Genomic DNA, 17,207 nt, shown 5'->3' on the forward strand with positions numbered 1-17,207 from the left:
TCCAGGGCCAACAGTAGTCAGAGATTTGGATGCAGTTTAAGCTATTGACACTCTGCACTGGGACGGCTGCCTCCCCGGGATGTACAACCCTATAGTGATACAGTTCAGCTGGTAGGGAGGTCAGGGGTGATGTGGAGGGCAGAGGGATCAATTCTGTAATTCACTCACCAGGGCTAGTAGCATCATAGACAGCGTGCAGGCAGTGTCAGGATTTTTATTCATATCCAAACTGAGATTCACATAATCACACGATGTTATTATCACGGATAACTGTTCAATTAAATCAGACACGGACATCTTTTCAAAGTATTTGTCACATTCTGTCCAGACGGCAGAAAATGAGTACAGGGAGAAGAACATGATACAAGCTTCAAATATGCCAAGGATGATCATGGAGGAATTAAAAAGAAGAGGCTGCCAAGCGTTCTCAAAACTCTTCTCTCTGCTCAGATCCTCAAGCTCTCCATAAACCAGTTTAACAGCAGTCCATAAGTGTAGTTGATAATTTCATTTCTCTCGTTGGTCAAGAGGAATCACCCAAGAACCCAGCTGAAGAACAATCTTCTACCTCAAGGTAGTTGACAGTATTATGTTATACTTTGGGCAGCAAATCTCTTACTGTGGGTGTTGCTTTTACACAAATGGCTTCTTGTTAGGGAATTGCTAGGACAGCAATTCCCCAGTAGCTGTTGAAAACCCTGGGGCGGGGCACAAGAGACAGTGAGCCCTAAGCTGAAGCCCCCAACTGTCCCTTCCTATTGCCAGGCCCTATCCTACGTAATAGGCGGCAACCACGAAGACGGTCCCTTCCTGTATATGTGATACACAAAACACAGACAAGACGGACAACAACAAAGGGAGGCCAGCTAGCCAAGGGTCAGTTAACAGATGAGCGATGCAGTGCCAAATCGGAGTCCAAAGAATAGTCAGTAGAGAAAGCCAGAGGTTAAGGATTAGAATGCAAGCAAAAATAGTGACAGCAAAAAGCAAGTACGCACAAGGCAATAGCAAGCACTGGTGTGAATGAGAGCCAAGACTAAATAGGGAGGAAGAACCCCCCCTGAAGTTAATAGGTACACACGAATTAACCACTTCATGAACAGAGGCAAACAAGGGCAGAAAACGGGTGTGGTGGAAATTCAATCACAGAACTAGAGCCGTGTTCACACAGTGCGACCAAAAACTTTAACCACTTCCGGACCGCCCATAGACTATATACGTCCGGATAGTGGTTGTCTAGTTCTGCCAGGACGTACCTGTACGTCCAAGCCAGAACACAGCAGCTGCACAAGATCGTTCAGCTGCTTTCACTAGGAGCCGGCTGTAACTTCAGCCGGAGCTCCCAGAGAGATAACAGGGAAGGTTTATTACCTGCTCTGCTATCTCGATCGCTGTGTATACAGCGCTCAATGAGCGCTGTATACACAGCTATGGAGGCAGCCATAAATCAGCTGCCCTCTGACCCGGCAGACATGTGATCTGCCGGGAGCAGTGTCCTGCCAGAGCTTCTGGGTCCTACAGGACTCAGATCAGCTCTGTATACCATGTAGCAGTGTGCAAGAGGTTGGATTTCTCCTGTAACTGAGATTAAATGTAGCAGCCTCAGTTATAGGAGAAATCAGCCTCAAGTACAAAAAAAAAAAGTGATCAGATGTCCCCAAAGGTCTCTTATCACCTTATGGGGACACAATCTGGGAAAAAAATAAAATAAAAATATAATAAAAAAGTTTTAAAAAAATGTAAATAAAATAATAATAAATAATACGCTAATAAAACGCCGTTATTAAAGGTTATAGCCCCACCCCCGACGACACCATACAAAATAAAAATTACCGTAACGGAGAGGAAAAACTATATTATAAAGTTTTTCAGTGACACTTTGTGTTATTAAATAAAAAAAAAATTATAAATTGAAAACCAGACACAATTTCCCTCCTATTTTGTTTATATTTTCCTGGATATAAAAAAAATTAAAACACATTTGAAAATAAAAATAACATAAAAATAAAGCCCTATGTGTCCCCGAAAAAAGACGCAAAAATTAGTTGACTAAGACATACGAGAAAAATTTTACAGACCTCAAAACCGCACATACATAATAAACCTAAAATGTGTCTGGTCCTGGACCACAAATTGGCCCGGTACTGAAGTGGTTAAGCAAAGAACCAAACTGCACCCGCCTCCTGCACCGCCACATGCGAGCAGAGGGTGGCGCAGTGACCCGAACAGGCAGAGTTGTTACATTACCCCCCCTTTGATGAGGGGCCACCGGACCCTCACTAGATAAACCAGTTCTAGAGGGATTCAGAATTTTCTCTGCCTTGTATTTTACATCTGCTTGAACAAAAGACACTTGAGGACCAGGCAAATGTTTATTCAACTGGTGTTTTTGATACTGCTGGGTTTTAAGACTGGAGGGGCGTTCCCAACTTTTAGTCGCTGAGACCTTCTCCTCACTGCCACAATCTAAGGAATGCAATACAGTGGGATGAGCACTGACCTCTCTACTTTACCAACTCCCTTTTACCCCAATCAAAAATAGGGTTATGGAGGTTCAACCAGGGGAGCCCCAAAATTATATCAGAAGACAGATGCTCCATAACAAAAAGGTTTATGACTTCAGTGTGTGTCGATCCCACTTGCAAAGAGATCAAGGGGGGTTTAAAACGGACTTTACCCCTGGCCAGTGGAGTAAAATCCGCTCTTGTAACAGAAATAGGAGTGTCAAGTGGCAAAAGCTCAATGCCCAAAGATGCCACAACCGAAAATTGAATAAAGTTTGCTGCAGACCCAGAATTAACTAGGGCCTTGCCAGAAACAGATCTGTCCCCAGAGGACAAAGACACAGATAACATCATCTTATTCCCCCCAAATACCTGGCTGCCTGAGTGGTTCTTCTGATTACCACTCAGGCACTGAAGTAAGTTTGTTTTGTTTGTTTGTTGACTTGTATTGATTTCCTGAGGCTGAATCCACCTGAATAAAGGTCATATCTAGAGATGAGCGAGTACTGTTCGGATCAGCCGATCCGAACAGCACGCTCCATAGAAATGAATGGATGCACCTGGTACTTCCGCTTCCGGCTGCTTAACCCCCCATGTGCCGGCTACGTCCATTCATTTCTATGCGAGCGTGCTGTTCGGATCGGCTGATCCGAACAGGACTCGCTCATCTCTATTTGTTTTTACTCCAGCACAGTGAATGGACCTTGAAAAAACTGCGTTTTTGCCAAAAACTTCTCCTATTGACTTGTATTGATTTCCTGAGGCTGAATCCGCCTCAGGTCATATCGCTTATTTTTTCCGCTAGTGGAAAAAAACCCACTAGAGGAAAAAAGAATGCTAGCGGTCTACATAGACCTCTATTGTGAGGGGGTGGATTTTGAGGTGAATTCTTCGCCAAAATTTGCCCCCTCTTGCTCCGTGTGAACTAGCCCTAAGGGTTTGTGAGACCTTTGTAGTACATACTATTCACATTTGCATGCGCTGAATAGTTACAGTACACACATGTGATTTGGCCTTATGTACCAATATAGTTAACCCCTTTGTGACATGTGCCATAACAGTACAATGGATGTTGGGAGGTAACTAGCAGGGACCAGGTGGCAGTGCCCTTGGCATAAATGATAATGAATATGATGTCATAGCCTAAGAAATAGATTGGGAGGCGACACAATACACATCACGATCGCAGGGTGCTCAGACACTGCAGCGACATGCCAGCCCATAGCTGCGCGCTTCATCGCTAGCTCCTCCCACATGAGTGCAGGCGCAGGCCCTAGCGCACTGGTGGACAGGTGCAGGGGATTAGTGCAGCGCTCGGGCTATAGGAGGCTCCTGTTACCGGACACCAGTCGGTGCAAAACGAAACCGTATAGCGTGCAATAACAAGCTGCACCGGTATTACTGAAGAAAGACTAGAGACACTGCTCTCCACCCTCGGGGAGCTCATAGCGGTGCAATGGCTTTTCCACTGGTAAGGGGCTGCTCAGTGTTCTCTCCGGGCTCTGGCCCAGCGCACGCGCTTTCGGGTTAGTCACATAACAAACTTGTTTTTTTTTTTTGTAAGATGCTGCTGCTTTATACACTAAGTCTTATTGGAAGCTCAGCAGTGCAGACCAGCATCGTGTAGTATGTAGTAGTAGCAGCATACAACCTCAGTAACATGGTGTGGTAGTACGCTGGGCATAGCTGGGGCTGGGTGCACGTGGGTGGACAAGTTTTATCCTTCCTAATTTTGCACTGCTACCCCGTCTGGTCTGGGGTTCTTCCGGACACGCCCATGACTGAAGTTGGCGGGAAAGTAGCAGGAGGCGGGTGCGGAGACTGCAGGCGGCCGCGGAAGTCTGAGCGAGCTGTTTGCGCCTCCAGCACGTGTAGTAGTGCAGGCGTCCTCTAGTGGTGGTATAGGAAACTACATTGTCACTGAGTGGGCGATAAAGCAAGGTACCGGATACGTGTGCACTGTATTCACACTCCGGCATACTTGACTAGTTTTTGTAACCAGATATTACTGCTTGGCTATCCCTGTCCTGGCTACTGCTGGGCGGGGCTATCCCTGTCCTCTGCTGCTGGGCGGGGCTATCCCTGTCCTGGCTACTGCTGGGCGGGGCAATCTCTGTACAGGCTACTGCTGGGCGGGGCTATCCCTGTACAGGCTACTGCTGGGCGGGGCTATCTCTGTACAGGCTACTGCTGGGCGGGGCTATCCCTGTACAGGCTACTGCTGGGCGGGGCTATCTCTGTACAGGCTACTGCTGGGCGGGGCTATCCCTGTACAGGCTACTGCTGGGCGGGGCTATCCCTGTACAGGCTACTGCTGGGCGGGGCTATCCCTGTACAGGCTACTGCTGGGCGGGGCTATCTCTGTACAGGCTACTGTTGGGCGGGGCTATCCCTGTACAGGCTACTGCTGGGCGGGGCAATCTCTGTACAGGCTACTGTTGGGCGGGGCTATCCCTGACCTGGCTACTGCTGGGCGGGGCTATCCCTGACCTGGCTACTGCTGGGCGGGCCTATCCCTGTACAGGCTACTGCTGGGCGGGGCTATCCCTGTACAGGCTACTGCTGGGCGGGGCAATCTCTGTACAGGCTACTGTTGGGCGGGGCTATCCCTGACCTGGCTACTGCTGGGCGGGGCTATCCCTGACCTGGCTACTGCTGGGCGGGGCTATCCCTGTACTGGCTACTGCTGGGGGGGGGGCGCTATCTCTGCATTGGCTACTGCTGGGTGAGGCTATCCCTTTACTGGCTACTGCAGGGCTGGGCTATCTCTGCACTGGCTACTGCTGGGCGGGGCTATCCCTGTCCTGGCTACTGTCAACAGAAACACATGTATAGTCCCCAAATATGAAGCTTGGTCTCAATAGGAGGCTAGGTTTGGCACCTCCCGAAATTGTTTCTTCATATGCAGTAAGAAAACAGTCATTCATTCTTTTTTTGTATCTTGGTCTCAATAAACTTGCTGACAAAGAGGGTAATTGAGTAGTGGGCCTGTAGCATGGCACAAAATGGATTCCATGTTTTTCCATTGGGAGCATTTTTGCATTTGATATTGAAAGTCTCCATTAAAGGGGCTCCATCACTGGGAAAAGTCATTTTTAACTAAACACATACTTGCATAGGCTTTAGAAAGTCTATTCCACACCTACCTTTAGTATGTAAATTGCTTCAGTGGTTTCTGAAGTCTGTTTTTATTCATATGCTAATGAGCCTCCAGCCAGCACAGGAAGTTCCCAGCAGCCTCCTCTCTCCCATTATCTTCTATGTGTGTGAGGCAAACAGGAAGCTGAGTCGTCATCAGCAGCAGCAGCCTCCCATAGAAAACAATAGGAGAGGTGTGCACCATCTATCGTGCACCAGTCCAATTAGCATATTAATATAAACGGACTTATTCAGACACCACTGAGGCAATCTACATACAAAAGGTAGGTGTGAAATACACTTTCTAAAGCCTATGCAAAGGTGTGATTAGTTAAAAATGACTTTTCCTAGTGATAGAGCCTCTTTCAGTATTGTCCAGCTGTAGAGGAGTCAATCCAGCTCGAGAATTTCTTCAGCTATATTCTGCTCCAGGCAGTAAAACTTCTCTAACTTTAACACAGTGCTATTGGGCTATTCTTGGCCAGTGATCACTTATGGTCATTTTAGCCATCTGCTTTTTTATTTTTATATTCTAGAGTTGGCTTAATCCTAAGAGCATGATGCTACTCCTGACATGACTGTCTAGCTGATGACTGTATACCCCATGACTAACTATAACTCTGCAGTGTGGGGGTTTCTGTTATTGCACAGCAGGGCTATGGAGTTGGTAGGCCAAACCATCACTAGTGTAATTTTATTTTTACGAACAATTTGAATGTAGGCCCCTCTTGATCTTGAGGCCCTAGGCTGAAGCCTAGTTAGCCTATTGGTAAATCCGGCACTGCTTAGACTACATATGAACCCTGCATGGGTCCCAGATCGGTGACAGCCATACCTACCCACTCATGCTCTTTGATTCCAGTCTGAAGTTGTATTGCCATGGTATTTTGGAACGTTATGCCGTACTAGGGAGTCTCTACAGCCTGCCTCACTTGTAATATATCTTGTGCAGCCCAAAACATGAGGTTATTGGTTCTGTCCTGATGGTGCTAGCAGAACATAGGTGTGTTGTCTTATCAACCACATCTGGCTTTCTGATATATTGAAATGTGTGTGGAGTTTTTTCCCTGCTCCAAACTGGCTATTTCTTCAAGTTGACATCCTATGGACAGGATAAGTCTTTAGCATGTGATCTGGTGTGGTTCTGACCATCCAGACCCTGCACTGATCAGCTGTTGTAGCAGCTTTTTGGTGCTGGAAGCCACTTGTAGACAGGCAGTGCAGCTCCTTGTCAAGTAATGGAGCAGCTCTACAGCCCTTATCCACTGCACAGTGATTCTACCAGGAAACTACATCACCTCTCCTACTGATTGAATAGCTGTGCTGCCTGTCCACTGTCAGCTTCTGCCACCCAGAGGCTGCTGCAGCAACGGCTGATCTGTTGGGCCCCTGCAGAACACATTTGGAAGACCTAACCTATGGATAAGTCCTCTGAAGTCTGAGCCCAGAAAACCCCCATCCTGCTATAGCTCTTACAGTTTTAGCTTTCACTCCAAGGCTTCCAAAAGCCCTATTTTATTTATTTTGTAGTGATTTGGTGAGTTTTATTTTTACAGGACAATCTATAACTTGTAAGGGGGCGTTCACACTACCGTCGGTGTCCGACATGTAGTGTCCGCTCCTAGTGTCCGCTCAAAATCTGTCACGGACACTAGGAGCGGACACTAGATGTGTTCGTGACACCTGTCATTCACTTGAATGGGCATTGGGTGCGTTCTTTTGCACTCCGTGCCCGTCCTTTCCTGTCCGCAAGAGAAGATGTCCGACTTCTCAAGCGGACAGAAAAACCCGGCATGCAGGGTTCCTCTGTCTGCTTGAGAAGTCGGACATCTTCTCTTGCGGACAGGGAAGGACGGGCACGGAGTGCAAAAGAACGCACCCGATGCCCATTCAAGTGAATGACAGGTGTCACGGACACATCTAGTGTCCGCTCCTAGTGTCCGTGACAGATTTTGAGCGGACACTAGGAGCGGACACTACATGTCGGACACCGACGGTAGTGTGAACGCTCCCTTAGTGTGTTGGGAAGTCATTTAGTCTGGCCAGAGGACCAAAAAAATGGGGGTAGTCCATTGGACTGAAACAATGACTGACAAACCAATCCCATTGACTATAATGGGGTTTGTTGGGTTTCAGAGGTGCCCCCCCAAACTAAAGCTGGGCTTGCATCACTTTCATCTGATAACTCTTGATAGTTCTCTGCCAGATGGACACTGTCACAATATAACCTTAGTGTGCTTTTTTTTTTTAACCTGGGAACGTGTGTGACCTAGTTCAGTCTGATTAGTATAAGGGGTGCCCAGAGTGCCAGCAATGTCTCCCTTTTGAAATTAGAAGTTTATGCAAAACTAAAATTACTGACTTGTATTTTTCTTTCAACACAGAAGGATGATCTAGGGAGAAATAAGGATTGCTGGGGATGCCCTACTGACACCCCATCGCTCTCTACATGCAGCAGTGCTGACATATTCTGCAGCATAAACGCCATGCTGGATAATTCTCTGGACTTCACTGGGGTCTGCACTACTCCCAATGCCAAGGGTAAATGTGACCATCTTCAAGGTACACTTTTTGAAAACTTTGTGCTAAACTTGAATAACTTGTCAACAGATGTTGATGGCTAATTTTTAGGATGTATCATTATTAGGTGGGTGTCCCTGAACCCATCTATTAACTGGTGTCAAGCCCAGTTCACACATGCATTTGGGTTTCTGTTCAGAGAGTCCGTTTAGGGACCCCTCGAATGGGAAGTTATGTGCGTTCTGTTTCTACATGAAACATACAGAAAGAAAAAGGCTGCTTGCAGGACTTTTCTGTCCAGATGTTGCATGTGGAAACCACATGGACCCCATTATAGTCTATGGGGTCCACAGGTTTCCCAGGTAATCACCTTTTAATGCATATAGGTTCCATGCGGGGGGTCCCCAATTGGAAGCCAAAGCACTCAATTATCTTATTTCTTTATGCTCCTTAAGAAAAAGAAACCTTCAGCCTTTCATGGAACTTGCATAAATATAGGGGTGTTCAATTAATGAAACTTGACTCAAGAAATTGTGATTATGGCAAAAGGAGCAGAAATGTGAAAGTTCTGGTGCTGACTTCCATTTTTGGAACCTGGTCACCCCTTTAATGATGTTGCAGAGTTAATCAGTGTCAAACTAGAAGTGACTACAGAACTGATAAATGTAGGCTTAAAATATACACATGAATAGGCAGTACCTCAGCATGGTCACTACAGTTTACAGAGCAATTTACTGCTGTCTCTAGACACTGGCCCCCCCTTCCCACTGTTCTGATATTGATGACATCTAAGGACAAGGTCATCAATGTTTGGGTTTAGATAACCCATTTAATTAAAGGGGTATTCCCATAACTCTTGTTCTGCAGCTTGAAGACTCTGTACTCTCTTCACTTCCTGGATTTCTTGCACATTGTTGGGCGGGGTTTCACTTGCTCTGCTATCCACAGTATAACGCTGATGTGGAAACTGATGTAGCAGAACTGGAATTGAGTCAGCTTGCATTACATACAGAGGTAACAGACTCCTTATCTCAGCCCTTATCAGCCAAATTCAATTAAACCGGCTGATAAGTGGAAAAGCTGAAGATAGATAGCACAGTAATCCCGGAGCTCTCACCTCCCCTATATGAGGAGCTCCCGTTGCTTGTCAGCCCCTCCCTCCCCCCTGAGAACAGGCAGCTATGTCACTTGACAAATGAGCAGATAATCCCAAGGGCCAGTGTCAACAATGAAGTAAATAAATTAAGATAGCGGCCAAACAAAGCAGTTTTGATAAAGCAATTTATTTAGGAAAAGTCTTATATCTACATAAACTAGCAGTATAGATAGGATCCTTGTTTTGGGACAACCCCTTTAATTGCTATCAATCTTGACTATAAGGCTTTCCTTTCTTGTGCCAAGTAGAGCTGCTTGCTTTGCTTCAGGTTTCTGTATGGTTATACTGTTAAAGTGGGTCTGCAGAGTGTAGGGGGTGCTGAAAATGTGCTGCTTCTCACTAAGGTAAAACTCCAGAGCTTGTATAAATAAGGATTAGAGATGAGCGAGTAGTGTTCGATCGAGTTGGTGTTCGATCGAATACTACGGTATTCGAAATACTCGTACTCGATCGAACACTACTAGCTGTTCGAAGTTTAAGGTTCGATGCAGAACCAGCGTTGATTGGCAGAATGCTATACATTCTGCCAATCAACGCTGGTTCTTCTCTTATCTTTAGAAGTCTTCTCCGCGCAGCGTCCCCGCGGCGTCTTCCAGCTGGAATTCACTCTGCCTAGGCATGCGCAGTCGGCTCTGCCTAGGCCCCAATGCCTAGGCAGAGTGAATTCCAGCCGGAAGAAGACGCGGGGCGCTGCGGCGGGAGAAGACTTCGAGAAGAATCCAGCCCGACCGTCACTCGTGGACTTGGTAAGTATAATTTTATCGAATTTTGCCTACCCCTGAAACGAGCATTTCCCCCCATAGACTATAATGGGGTTCGAAATCCGTTCAAACAGTCGAACAGTGTGCGGCTGTTCGAATCGGATTTCGAACCTCAGACATTTTAGTGTTCGCTCATCTCTAATAAGGATACATTTATATACTGGATAAAGCTTATCCAGTATATAAATGTATCCTTATGTACAATTGTATCATACCCTACTTTATCAGGGGATAATCATACTCATTAGGGAGAGTGTGCACCTACGCAAGCGTACGGAGACTTACAAGCCATTTCTGCTCCGCTGGGGATTATGGGAATAATATGCAAATCTATTCTCCAGGATGTAATTAGGAGAACTGTGCCTCTGTTTGCTGCCCTCTAGGGGCAGCCCACCTAACATCATGCATGACTCGTTTAATAAGCCTAATATTGTAATGCGGGGATTATTGCCAAACTAGTATTTCTATTCCAAAAAGAACAGATTCCCAGCTATGGACAGCGCTGTTTTGATCTGTTGGATCTCCTCAGCATAGCGTAGGGATACTAGTTTGGTATGAGTGTGGAATGAGTGACTCATTAAACGAGTCATGCATGATGTTAAGTGGGCTGCCCTAGAGGGCAGGTAGGTGCACACTCTCCCTAATGAGTATGATTATCCCCTGATCCTGGTCTATAGTCTCTCACTCTGCCAAACTAGTATCCCTACGCTATGCTGAGGAGATCCAACAGATCTATCCTGACTTAATTGGTGTGTAAAATGGCTTTCCTTGAATTCTAAGCACAGCTAGGGAGGTAGAAAGAGGAGGGGTGTGATAATGCAATGGCTTAGGGGCATAGCAGTAGGTGCTACCTGCTGCTGGTGGAGAGCTCCTTGTATTTAGCATAACCTCAGATAAATGGTCTTTAATTCCTATTCCTAAGCAGACTTTACAGATACAGAGGGAGCTACAGCAAGCAGGATGCTCTTCCCCACATCACACGATCAGTCTCCTTGTGGCCTTCCTGACACAAACGACTTGTGCCTTGGACTGCAATCCCTTGGCCTCACAGGTTGGGACAGACTGTGGAGCACTCAGGACTCAGAGGTTTCTGGACAGTCCAACACACCATCAGCTGCTCATTCAGGTGAGACAATTTTTATATATTGCCAATAAGTTTCAATCTAAATCAGAGATGCCATTACTCTATCATGTGAATAGCTCACTGAATTAGACGGTGTCATTTTACCAGAATAACCTTTATCTATACCTATTACTGGAACTTAAGTGCTCCACCTTAGTTTGAATGGGGCAGGAGGTCAAAGATAAGATAAGATAATCCTTTATTAGTCCCACAGTGGGGAAATTTCAGCATGTTACAGCAGCACAGTAATACAGATACAGGATAATACACAGTAATATATTACAGGACACACATAAGCTGAGAAGAGAAGATATACTAGGAGTCCATAGCAGCTAAGGAACAGAAGAGAAAAGAAGGAAGACTTCATAACCATAATCATTAGTTTTCTGTGCGGAGTGTCTTTGCTTGGTCTGATGTAGATTATACAGCCTGATCGCGGTTGGAAGGAAGGACTTGCGATAGCTCCTTCTCACACTTGGGGTGAAGCAGACGGTCACTTACAGTGCTGCCAAGTCCCATCAAGGTCCCATACATGGGGTGGGATTTGTTCTCCTGCATGAAGGTCACCACGGACAGTATCCATCTGTCACCCACCACATGCACTGGGTCCAGGGGGCTCCCCAGGACAGAGCTGGCCCTTCTGATCAGCCTGTCAAGTCTATTTCTGTCCCTGGTTGATATACTGCTCCCCCAGCAGGCCACACCGAAAAAGATGGCTGAAGCAAGAGTTGAAAAAGGCCCCAAGAAGTGGCCCCTGGACTCCGAAGGCCCTCAGCCTCTGAGCAGGTAGAGTCTGCTGTGACCTTTTAGGTGCAGCGCCCCCAGGTGATCAGCTCAGTCTAGTTTATTATTGAGGAGCACACCCAGATACTTATAGGTGCTGACTATCTCAATGCATGTCCCTTGGATCTCCAACGGGGTCGGAGCACCTCTCCGTTTACTAAAGTCCACCGCCATCTCCTTGGTCTTCCCAGCATTAATCCTGAGCTGGTTCCGCTGGCACCATTCAACAAAGTCCCAGTTTAAGTCTCTGTATCCCCTATCGTTACCGTCAGTGATAAGGCCTACTATAGCAGAGTCATCGGAGTACTTCTGTAAGTAACAGCTGGAGGAGTTGTGCCTAAAGTCAGCAGTGTACAGTGTGAAGAGAAATGGGGCAAGAACTGTACCTTGTGGTGCCCCCGTACTACAGATCACAGTGTCAGACACACAGTCCCAGGCTCTCACATCCTGAGGGCGGTTAGTCAGGTAGTATAGGATCCAGTTGGACAGGTGATAGTTCACACCACCAAGGTTCAGCTTCTCCCTCAGTAGCCCTGGCTGAATGGTGTTGAACGCACTGGAGAAATCAAAGAACATTATCGTCACAGATGTGAACACTCAGTCCCTTCATTTTCAATGGGAATGGATCTCCAGCAATTTCCATTAAAATGAGGTATCTGTACTTGTGACCTGAAGTTTCATTCAAACTAGGGAAGAACACCCCAGTTCTTGTGACTCAGGGGAAGGGCCTAACTGCTGGGACCCCTAGTAGTCATCAAGTTGCCCTATATCCTGCTTTAAGTTGAGCATTTCTTCTATTCTGATTTGTGTAGTAAACTTGTCCTGCAAACTGCGCCCTTGCCACCTGTAACCGCACATGATTGAGTTAGCTGTTTTTCTAGTATTGACTTGGAGTCAGCCATTGTCAAATCAGTCCTATTAAAGTGTTACTGTAACAGTCCACAGTATGCCACTACTATGTGTGAAGACCATTGCCTGCTTTTAGTGTCCTGAATGTAAATGTATGCATGAAGAAACAATGCAGTACAGTGTGCTAGCATTGCTTAAAGGTACTCATGCTTAAAGGAGTTATCCAGGCTAAAAAACTTGTCAGGAGAGATGTAGAAAAATAAAAGCGCACTCTTGCAGTTCCATTGTCTCCATAGTCCATGAATCAACAGGTGTGACACAGGAGGTCACAGCCAGCAAGGACTTCCCGCAAAATCAGATATCCAAGCCGCAGAACTGGACTGCATGGGGAGCGACTGTCCCCCTTCCCCAATAAAAAAAAAAAAATAAAGAAAGCGAAACTAGTGTGAAAATGGTCAAAGGAAAAATGGCGTCTATAAAATCTGCAAAATAACAATACAAAAAATATCTTAAGTGCAATGAGAATTCTGCCAGCATATGTCTATAGAAGAAACATGTGAGCCATCATCACAAACTCATCAGTCTGCAATCTGGCTGTACAAATGACTGCAGCTTGTTTGTAGGACCATAGCTACCCAAACTGCAGTTGTTGCTAATTTTAATGTCTCTGGGAAGTATGAAAACAAAGAAATATAAAGTGCAAATGGCTGGAGGGATTACTACTCTAGACAGTGAGTGGATGGGTATCTTGGAGGACTTCCTGCATGTTGGTATACTCCAGGAAAATGGAGTGCAGTGAAATCTTAGCAGCCTTTGAAACGGGTTAGTATGGCGCTAATTGGATAATCATTTGGCATGATTATCCAAACTAATTCACCGCAATTTTTTTCGACAGTGTTTTTTTTAGCTGCGTCTTGCTGTTGGGCCTAATCCTTATCATCTTTGCATCACACTATAAGGATAATACGCCCCTATAACCTGTTAAGGCAGTCCATGATTTAGAAGAATGTTGTGGTGCCTTACATAAGGCTTCATGTACTGCAGGTACACTAGAACTGTGCCCAAGCAATCCTAACTTCGCTGTTTAAAGGAGTTGACAGCAAAACGTATCCTATTTACAGAATACAGTAGATGATGGCTGTGCACAATTCAGGTTCATGGATCTATTGTCCCACTGACTACTTTGCTATCCTGTGATCATCAGCTTCTCTCCACTTGCTACTCTGGGTCTGCTGTAACATCAGATAGGTGAATACACGGCCCCATAGAAGTGAGTGGAGCACCAGTCACGCAAGCACATTGGCACTCAATTCACAAGATGGCCTTAGGAGAACCTGGCGGTCACACTTATCCTTTCTGTGGATAAGGTGTAAGTGTCATAACAAGACAAACCCCTTTAACTAAACATTTGACTCTGCTTTCATATTTCTCCTCCTTTAATACTGAAGGGGGAGGGGGTGTCATCTTTTGATCGTCCACCTCAGGCAGAATAGAGGCAGCTATGGCGGCCGCCAAAGTTTGACACCCGGCATCTCCAGTACGATTAACCACTTCCCAACATCTGCCGTATTAGTAGGGTGGATGTCAGGAAGTGGTTAATAGGAGCAGTATCGTCTTTCTAGTGGTATACAATACCACCTATCTCTGAGGACATTAAAGGTTCGCTTTACGTTGAGACTCCACATTGCGGAAAAACAGATTTTTTTTTTTTTTGTTGCAGATTTTGCTGCTTTTTTTTTTTTTTTTTTTTTTTTTTTTTTTTTGAGACAAACCCAGGAGTGGCTACAAAAGAAATGGGAAATATATAGGAATATACCTCCTGCTCAATCGACTCCTGGCTTTGGCTCAGAAAACCTCAGCAAAATCTGCAAAAAAAAAAAAGTGTTTTACAGAACCAGCAAACAGAATGAAATTTAATCAATTTACTGCATCCTCACATTGCAGGAAAAAAAAATGTGGAAGATGCTGCAAATTAAGATGTGTGCACTGTGACCATGGCAGGTTTATTCTAGCTGCGCAATCACAAGCATTTCCACATATGATTAATAGAGGGAGAAAGTGCAGGAAAATGCAACAAAAGCTCCAAAAAAAAATACTGTGGAAAAAAACCAAACTAATTCACTGCTATTTTTTTCCACAGTGTTTTTTTTAGCTGCGTCTCGCTGTTGGGCCTAATCCTTATCATCTTTGCATCACACTATAAGGATAAAGCCTCATGTAGCGGCCACAGCAAAACAAAGTGCTGCTGGAAAAAACACAGCGACATCGCATCATAGTTTTTCCTGCAGCGTTTTTCACAGAAAGTCAGTAGCGGTTCCCACTGCGGACTTTCTGCTTCCATTATACCTATAGGGAAACCAATGGCGTTTCTGTAGGTATAAGTGACATGAAGCAATTTCCAAAACCACCACACACATATATACCTACACAGTCATACATATAACATACACTCACCGGCCACTTTATTAGGTACACCTGTCCAACTGCTCGTTAACACTTAATTTCTAATCAGCCAATCACATGGCAGCAACTCAGTGCATTTAGGCATGTAGACATGGTCAAGACAATCTCCTGCAGTTCAAACCGAGCATCAGTATGGGGAAGAAAGGTGATTTGAGTGCCTTTGAACGTGGCATGGTTGTTGGTGCCAGAAGGGCTGGTCTGAGTATTTCAGAAACTGCTGATCTACTGGGATTTTCACGCACAACCATCTCTAGGGTTTACAGAGAATGGTCCGAAAAAGAAAAAACATCCAGTGAGTGGCAGTTCTGTGGGCGGAAATGCGTTGTTGATGCCAGAGGTCAGAGGAGAATGGCCAGACTGGTTCGAGCTGATAGAAAGGCAACAGTCACTCAAATAGCCACCCGTTACAACCAAGGTAGCCAGAAGAGCATCTCTGAATGCACAGTACGTCGAACTTTGAGGCAGATGGGCTACAGCAGCAGAAGACCACACCGGGTGCCACTCCTTTCAGCTAAGAACAGAAAACTGAGGCTACAATTTGCACAAGCTCATCGAAATTGGACAATTGAAGATTGGAAAAACGTTGCCTGGTCTGATGAGTCTCGATTTCTGCTGCGACATTCGGATGGTAGGGTCAGAATTTGGCGTCAACAACATGAAAGCATGGATCCATCCTGCCTTGTATCAACGGTTCAGGCTGGTGGTGGTGGTGTCATGGTGTGGGGAATATTTTCTTGGCACTCTTTGGGCCCCTTGGTACCAATTGGGCATTGTTGCAACGCCAAAGCCTACCTGAGTATTGTTGCTGACCATGTCCATCCCTTTATGACCACAATGTACCCAACATCTGATGGCTACTTTCAGCAGGATAATGCAATGCCATGTCATAAAGCTGGAATCATCTCAGACTGGTTTCTTGAACATGACAATGAGTTCACTGTACTCCAATGGCCTCCACAGTCACCAGATCTCAATCCAATAGAGCATCTTTGGGATGTGGTGGAACGGGAGATTCGCATCATGGATGTGCAGCCGACAAATCTGCGGCAACTGTGTGATGCCATCATGTCAATATGGACCAAAATCTCTGAGGAATGCTTCCAGCACCTTGTTGAATCTATGCCACGAAGAATTGAGGCAGTTCTGAAGGCAAAAGGGGGTCCAACCCGTTACTAGCATGGTGTACCTAATAAAGTGGCCGGTGAGTGTATATACCTACACAGTTATACATATACCATATATACCTACACAGTCATATGTATACCTACAGTCATATACCTACACAGTCATACATATACCATATATACCTACAGTCATATATATACCTACAGTCATACATATAACATATATACCTATACAGTCATATATATACCTACAGTCATATACCTACACAGTCATACATATACCATATAGCCACAACTCAAGAAGAGGCAAGATATTCACTTGCTTCGTGGACTTTAAGAAGGCATTTGACTCAGTATGGCACCCAGGCATGCTCCTGCAACTCCTAGAGAGTGGAATAGGAGGAAGAACGTACGACGTCATCAAGAGCTCCTACACCCGAAACCAGTGCAGTGTGAAGGTGAATGGGAAAAGGACAGCATACTTCCAACAGGCCCGAGGGGTCAGACAAGGCTGTAGCCTGAGCCCAACGCTCTTCAACATCTATATCAATGAACTGGTTACAGCTCTGGAGGCCTCACCAACCCCAGGCCTCGCCCTGAACGACCGGGAGGTGAAGTTCCTGCTATACGCCGACGACCTCCTACTCCTGTCCCCCACTGAGAAAGACCTCCAAGAAAGCCTGTCAGTGCTGGAAAAATTCAGCACCACATGGGCTCTACCCATCAACCAGAAGAAGACCAAAGTCATGGTATTTCAGAAGAAGGGCCACAATAAAGCCCCCACCC

The 17,207-nt window shown here is 45.7% G+C and overlaps 1 protein-coding gene across 2 annotated transcripts in view; it reads left to right on the forward strand.

Annotated features, from left to right (window-relative positions):
* The first annotated feature begins 3,960 nt into the window (after positions 1–3,960).
* LOC142183052 (cytoplasmic polyadenylation element-binding protein 1-B-like) overlaps positions 3,961–17,207 on the forward strand; it is a 28,413-nt gene continuing 15,166 nt past the window's right edge. For both annotated transcript variants that reach the window (XM_075257953.1, XM_075257954.1), the window contains exons 1-3: positions 3,961–3,975; positions 8,027–8,204; positions 11,005–11,205. In XM_075257953.1, the coding sequence (XP_075114054.1) occupies positions 3,961–3,975; positions 8,027–8,204; positions 11,005–11,205 (394 nt within the window). The remainder of the gene's footprint in view (positions 3,976–8,026; positions 8,205–11,004; positions 11,206–17,207) is intronic.

This window comes from Leptodactylus fuscus, chromosome 10 (genome assembly GCF_031893055.1).
Source record: "Leptodactylus fuscus isolate aLepFus1 chromosome 10, aLepFus1.hap2, whole genome shotgun sequence".
Taxonomy (NCBI): Eukaryota; Metazoa; Chordata; class Amphibia; order Anura; family Leptodactylidae; genus Leptodactylus; species Leptodactylus fuscus.